This window comes from Anomalospiza imberbis, chromosome 8, assembly GCF_031753505.1.
Source record: "Anomalospiza imberbis isolate Cuckoo-Finch-1a 21T00152 chromosome 8, ASM3175350v1, whole genome shotgun sequence".
In the NCBI taxonomy this organism is placed as follows: Eukaryota; Metazoa; Chordata; class Aves; order Passeriformes; family Viduidae; genus Anomalospiza; species Anomalospiza imberbis.
In genome coordinates this window covers 22,079,649-22,087,241 of record NC_089688.1, presented here as the reverse complement: position 1 = coordinate 22,087,241, position 7,593 = coordinate 22,079,649, and the positions used below count along the sequence as shown (strand labels likewise).

Sequence of the window (7,593 nt, the reverse complement as noted above, 5' to 3'; positions counted from 1 at the left end):
GGCAGGGCTCTGCTATTTATTGAGCTCTAGGTTTGTATGTACATCCACTTACAGTGCTTGGTTCAGTGACAGTGTGACAAGAGGACACGTATCACAGTCTTCCCCAGCTCAGACTTGGATGAGGGCTGGGCTCAGGAACTGATCTCACACATGCCTGGGCTTCTATGATCACCCCAGCAAGGGAGCATCCTCAGGGAGACAGGATAGCTGAGCCGAGAGTGAGAAGCTGAAAATTCCAGAGGTTGCTGAGTCAGAAGCAGACTCATCCCAAACTCTCTCATATAGGTGTCTAGGCTCAGCCTAAGTGGGCTCAGAGAACAGGAGGCATGAGGACAGCTGGATGACTCTGCTCCAACAGTCACAATGCTGGGGCTGCACCTCAAGTCCCTTTGAGAAGGAACTCCCCCCTCAGAGGTGAGATCCCCCTCTATCCCCCCAGACAAACACCACATACTGCAAACTGTTCCTCATTTTCCACTGGAGAAGCTGCCTCCTCTACATGCCCTGGTCTGTTCTCAAGCAGTGATTTTATGGAGCCTGCTTGTTCTCCCCTAAGCACTGTCCCTTTGACACATACACATTCCCATACACTAGCATGGCAGAAAGCAAGTAAACGTCTGGCTTAGCTGTTAAAAGCCAGACAATTCCCTGCTGAGGAATAGTATCCTCTGCTGAGAGAAGCCAGTGCTCCCAAGGAAAACATAGGGATGTCATCAGTGTTGTGCCCAGTGGGTGGCCAAGGACACAGCGTTCAGTTTCCCATGCTCATAGCAGGTAAGATGAAACATTAACACAATTAACGCACATTAGCATGAAAAAAGCCTTGCCTAAAAATGGTAGTAAATGAGCATGACATCCACATTACTCACACTAACCTACAAGGCTAAGAGCAGGACTAGGCACTTTAAAAAAAAAAAAACCACCTGTTTTCTAGGGGGGGAGGAAAAAAAACTGTGGATCTGGGATGTAAATAACTTCTCTACTTCAGTCCACCAAGTCAAGCCAGATTCTCATATCCTAACATCACTGCTGGGAGCTGAAAACACATGAGCAGGGAACAGGTGTGGAACGGGTGTTTATGCTGTGTATTCCTGAGCTGGGAGCCTGACACAGCACTCTAAACAGGCTCTGCCAGATCTGGGCACCTCTGAAGCACCGGCTCTGGGAGCAGAAAGGTCTGCCTGTGCCCCACATCACCCCAGAGCTCTTCCTTAGGAAGCCCTCAGCAGACCACGGCTGTAAGTCGCTTGGTGAAGACATGAGGGCGAGAAAGTGAAGTCACTACTTCTCCAGATGCATTTTAACTGTGTGCTACACACAAAGGAAAAACTGGAGACTTCTTCATTTATGAAGGTCACCAGGCACCTGCAAACATATGAAAGGCAGATGTTCCTGTGAGGAAGAGGAGGATTGTCGCAAAGCGGTCTCTGATGGGCAATAAGGTGACTGGGGAGAAGGAACCAGCCTGTCCTCTGCCCCATGAAAACCAAGTATCTAAAAATGTCCCTCTACCTTAGAAACAGCAGATGAGCTGGGGCTACTGGAAGCAACAGTGACCCCAAGCAGAGCTGGTCTCCAGTAACAAAGTGCTCTGTTTGATGACCCATGTTCTTGTATACTGGCTCGCACTGGACCCTGCAAGCCAACAGCCTTGGAGGCAAAGTTTCCCCTTTCCAGTAATCCGATGGCTTGGTTGAAGTGACACCTTTTGACATCAGGAGACAGCAGTGAGCAAGGCCTGCTCCTTGGGGAAACTGTTTTATAATCCAAAGCCATTCCCAATGGGGTGGCAGTGGATTTGACTTACATGGCAGGAGGACATGTTGATGCAGGCTGATGGAAAAGAACAGCCCTCACCTGGGACCACAGAGCTTTCCCCACAGAGCAGGTGAGCAATCTCTACCCAGAACAGTTTCACACAGCTGGGCTGGTTTTATTATTTCAGTTGTGAGCTCTCCCCAGCTCTGCTACAAAGGTTTCCAGTGCATTTTCCCTGAGGCTGTGGAGGGAATCTCCCATTGCAATGTCACAGGAATGGCTGCCCACTCCCATGGCACCATAAAAAATTGCTTCCTCCTCAACATGCCAATCACCTCTCCTCAGCCCAAGTTCTGTTTAAACACATTCCTTTGGGATCAAACACACAGCAGCAAGGCGTTCCCCTAAAAGAAACAGTCCCTTCGGCGGGCAGGAGGCGACGGCCGCAGAGCTGGAGTGTCCCTGCACACGGGCCCGTCTCTGCTCAGCCGGCGCAGCGGCAGCGTCCCCGCTTCAAGAGATCGTGGAGAATTCCTTCAGCAGCAGCTCCTGGCTCAGCGTGTTGAAAGCAAGGTTCTTCCTCACATTGATGCTGATGGAGCGAACCTGACAGAAACAAAACGAGATGTTTTAGCCACGGGACTCTTCCTGGCTCCTCATGAGCCTGGTAGTTTTGACACTGCTGACCTCCATGCTCAGCATGAAGCTGTTTTGCATTTACAGCTCCACAGCAATTGCTGCAGCAAGCTCTCACTGAGACTCTAGCCAAGCAAGGAAATGCTGAGGGGTTCAGCTGTTTCTTGGAAAAACAGGAATGTCTACAGTGACATCGCAGCAAGGAGAGTAAATTCCCAATGAGACAGGGATGGGAGAAGATGCTCTGTGTGGGTGCATATGTTTCCTGTTCTGGGGCAAAGAGATGGGGAAAGTGAGCAGTCCCAGGGTGCAGCTTAAAGATCATATTTTATCAATACCCACCAGAGTGCCGGTGAGCATTTCCCAGATTAATGCAGTGCCATGGCCTCTGTCCTGCTCCAGAACCCACAGAGCCAAAGACACAGACTGAAAGAGAGGACAGAGGCCATGCCATTGTACTGTAAACACAAATTATCACCCAGGCTGGCAGAAACCCCTGGGTAGAGCCAGCTGTGTGTATTCTGAGTGCCGTACATGTGCAGCTGGCTCACTGACTGTCGCTGAAGAAGAGACACCTTTATGCGTCAACGACACCCAGACTTCTGGTCACCCACAGAGCACAAAGAAGAGCTGGGCAGCCCTGTTGACAGCAGTTTCCCTTCCCTCCTCGTGCCTGCAGACTCGTGGGCCAAATCCGCAGGCCCCAGACTGGGCTCAGTCTCAGCTGCACTTGGCAACGAGAAAACAAAGTCAAACATCATCTGTGTCAGCGACTGTGCAGCAGTGACAGAAAGCAAAACTGACACAAGCTCATCCAAACAACAGGATTACAGTTCCCAGAGACTCGGAGCCTGTGATAATAAGGTTGTTGCTGACCTGGTTAGTGTTTTGTACTTTATAAAAGCACTGGAGGAAGAATTATATAGATGCATAATGAGGAATCCAATACCAGGGGCTGGAAGAGCGTATATATACATACTGCTGAGAGTCTCACTTGCTACCCTGGTGAGAAAAACACACTGGAAGGGCAGAAAGCTACCCAAAAGGCAGAATATGTAAGAAAGGGAAGGAAAGCAAAACTTAGAAGGTTAACAGGGAAAGCTGTGAAATGAGCCCCAGTGAGCCCCATGGCATATACCCTAGCAACCCAAGCACGCCAGCAAAGATGTCTACCCCAAAAGACAAAGTACTTAAGTTTTATGTCACCTGCAAGAAACACAAACTCTCCTTCATCAGGATGCTTGGCAGAGACCACAAGCATCTCTGCTACCCTGGAGCATCCCCTCAACTCTCTTTTTTAGGTGTCTTTACTAACTCCATCCTCAAATAGTTTGGGACCATGTCTTGCAACATACTGTACCCTGTGCTAAACACCACTGTGAGTGCTCTCCAGAACACTGGTTGGCACAGGTCTGTCCTGCTGCCAGGAAACAGGAGTCCCACTGACAGGATTTGGTCCCAGTCTTAGCAAGTGCTCCAATGCCAGTGATCCAGTCAGTTCTTACAAGAAGGAAAGAACATGAGTAATGAGCTGTGGGGAGTTCTCTGCTCTGGGGAATATGACTGCCTGAAGAAAAGGGGCAGATGCTACAAGCAGTGGAAGCCAGTATCCTTATTCTGACTAAAAGCATTTCTGTGGGTCCCAGCAACATAAAGTACAAGCAGTAACGAGCTCCTGGCCTCAGGAACTGCTGCTAGGACTCCGGCACCAGCAATAGAAGATTCCCAGCTTGTATGCACATCAAGGTCTCCAAGAAGGAGTCTCTGCAATCCCAGAAAGTGAGGCTGGAGTGGCACAATGAGAACACAGGGCTTAGCAGAAATCGTAGCTATGGGGTAGAGCACAAGAAATGAATTAGCCTGATTACTTTGCAAAGAGAAGGAGGAATAGAGCAAACACACTCCATTATGTAAAATGAGGTCAGAAAGAGAACAGTGAGTAATATTTATCTGGCTCCCCAGGGATGGGGCAAGAAATACACAGCCTAATTTAGACAAAGAAGATTTACACAGGAAAAGAAGAAATACTTTTAAAACCTATGGGCTGTGAAGCAGTGGAGGAGCTCACCTGAAGCTATTGTGGAGCTAGTTTCACTTAAAGACAGCTTTAGGTTTCAAGAGAAGCTTTAGACACAAACTTTGGCCAAGAGCAGTCTAGATGAACGTAGATCTGCCTTAACACAAACCGGGGAGAAGAGTGGTCATGATAACACACAGGAGTGATGTTTACACAAATCTCTGCCCAGCATTTCTTCTGCTGGGAGAAATCAGGCAGCCTGAGCCAACCCGCTTAAAAGGTAAGAATAGCTGAAATTAAAGTTAAATCAAGTTATCTCCAGCACCAGGGCTCAGCATAGGGAGCCAGAGCTCATCTCCCTTTTGGAGTTGGAAGACTAGACAGTTACACAGGGAGGTGTCCGTCTGTAACAAGGATAAATTTCAGAAGCTTCCTGTAGTCTACCTAAGCTGCTCCATAAGGATACACCCCAGGATGCCTCCTAGCTTTTGGTGCAGTGGGCAGCCCAGGCCTGGCTGCCAGTCTGGAATTTACCAGATCCCTCCAGACTTACACAAGGGCCTCAAAACTGCAGAAATTAAGGTCAGAGCTTTAACATTAATTTTGCTAGAAGTACAAGCAGAGCACATGTCCTCTCTTGCTTCTGTATGGAGTATCCTGGATAATTAGGGACAGAAGAGCTTTAAAATTGTTTTCTTACTATTAGTCTACAAACGTTGAAAAATGGAAAATGCATGAAATACTGATATCACCTGTGGAAGAATGAGTAAATGAAAGCATGGATAAAGCAAGGGCATTAACCAGGGGGGAAAACATGATTAAATTTTAGTTTTGTGTCATTAGAGCTGGAAGTGTGCAAGGTTGTACCGACACTCCTATTTCACAGCAAGTCTCATCAACTAAACCTATTCCTAATCAACAAGCAGCCCTTAATTTATTTGTACAATGGGAAGAACGTTTACACTGACTACTACACTTAATTAGAAGTCAAATTAAGATAATTTCCCCAGTAGAAATCAATCCCTAATCAGAATATGTTGAGACTGATGAAACCTATCTAACTGCAAAGACAGTGAATGTTTTGGAAAGATGCTGAAATCTCTTTCCACACATTCCTCCAGCTGCAATGTGAGGGTCCAAAAGCTCACATCCAAAACATTCATCCTATCAAAGTAGCACAGACCTCAAATGACATCCCCGAGGCTTCAAAGGAAAAGGAATAAAAAGTGTTCGAAAACTTCCTAACTTCATTCCTTTAGCCCCTCAAAGGCAGCATAACATGCCAAAAAACCCAGCTGATAAAACAATCTGCACATCACCTTCCACCACAATGTGGCCACAGTACCACAGCCTTTGAAAACCTCTTTGTAAAGGGAATGGGAGAAGAAAGCAGATTTTTCTTTGGGATTAGCAAGAAAGAGCAGCACTGAGGCAAAGCAAAAGAAGTAAAGCAGTGAATTAGCAAAGCAGGTCAAAGGAGCGAGAACAAGATTTCTAAGCATAAAGGAGCCCCCAGAATGGCTCGGGGAAGCTCTGCTCACATACTTAATGGGAGCAAAGAGAGATAAAAAGGAAGCTGAAAAGGAAAATGTCTCCTCTGTGTCATTCCCCACCCAAGAAGGGTTTGCTTTGATGTAAACATTTACAGATAGTGATAAGAAAACCTGGCAGAATCTGGAAAGAATTATTTGCAAGCAGATCCTGTCCTGATGGGATCAATGTGAATTCAGAAACTTGTAGTTCACCACCAGCCCAGATCCTTTGGTACAGCCCACAAAGAGATTTGCACCAACTTCCCTCTGCCCCTTCCATGAAAACCTGCAAACCTCAGAGGTTAAACACAAAGCACTGGGTAGGGGGGTAATATCCAGCATCAGACCAGCAACAGAAGCTGAAGTAAAGACTCAAAAGCTTCACAAAAAGAAAGCAAGTACCTGGTTTAAAGAGGCTGTGGGAAGGACAGGGCAGATTAGGGCCTTTTTGATGAGTTGTTTGAACAATTAATAAAGCCATCAGTTACTGTGCACCTAGAGAAAAACAGAGCAAGGAGGCCGGGAGGCCAACTGGATTTGCTGAAGACAAATCATAACGTATCAGGTTCATTTCCCGCTGTGTTGAGGGAACAGCTTAATGGAATGCAGGGGATTTTCTGTAGCTGTGAGTAAAGAACATTTAATAGGGTCCCAATTCTCAGGGCATCTAGAGATGTGGATTAAACTGATTCACAACTGGGTCAAATCAGCGCATTTATACAGTAATTATTCAGGCTTTTGTATGCTCTTGAGGAGAGGGTCCCAGGGGTACCTGGATGGGCAATTTTCAGAAGAGAGTTGATGGGCTGGTAATGATAAACAGATTCTTAAATGATACAAAATTGGGATTTTGAAAAAAATAGGAAATTGGTCTAGGAAGAAAATAATTTTAGCTGAAGAGTTTCGTGGCTGTGAAGATCATAGGACTGAGAATGTCATTTTAATCAATTGGCATGATCGGCCTGAGCTTCTGCCAGGCCAAGTGGAAGTGGGACATGCAGGAAGCAGAGCAGTCGTGAGGCCAAGGGGAAGGAGATGCTGGCTGAGGGTGGGAGCCCTTGGGACAGAACAGATGACAAGAGAAACAGGAATGTGTCTTATTTCTAGCGTACAGTAATAGAAGAAGCCCGTGCCACAGGAAGGCTATGGCCAAATTTCTTTGCTGTATTCCAGGACAGCTGTGGCAAACAGAAGGCCAGAGAGACAATAACAGGCACAAAAGAACACAGAAAAATAGCATAGAAGCAATTTGAAGAGGTTTTGCCCATATATTACCCAATGTCAGGGCTGGAATGACCCCAAGGGAGTTAAAAGCATTCTGTAAAAGGAAACAAAACCATTTCAGGTGCCTGTTCTGGAGCAGAGCTGACAGAAGGATGCACAACATGCCGAAACTCATGGAGACTCGTGACAGAGTAGGCAGGCATCAATTACTCATCAATCAGCAGGGACAGAGCTGGGAGAAAGAACCAGTTCTCAGACTGGTGGAGAAAACTGCCAAAGTTAAAGAACTCTCTCTTTTGGAGAAGCTGTAATGATTCAAGAGTGAGGCTTCCCTCACACATCAGTCACTACAAAAACACTGCCTCCATGCTCATGTGGCTGTTGGACATGAAAAGTTCCATCAGGGCTCTCTGGAGAAGGGCAAGC

The 7,593-nt window shown here is 46.8% G+C and overlaps 1 protein-coding gene across 3 annotated transcripts in view; it reads right to left on the bottom strand.

Annotated features, from left to right (window-relative positions):
- Positions 1-7,593, bottom strand: part of ARMH3 (armadillo like helical domain containing 3) — a 124,696-nt gene continuing 117,103 nt past the window's right edge. For all 3 annotated transcript variants that reach the window (XM_068197853.1, XM_068197855.1, XM_068197854.1), the window contains exon 26: positions 1-2,364. In XM_068197853.1, the coding sequence (XP_068053954.1) occupies positions 2,272-2,364 (93 nt within the window). In that variant the 3' untranslated portion in view covers positions 1-2,271. The remainder of the gene's footprint in view (positions 2,365-7,593) is intronic.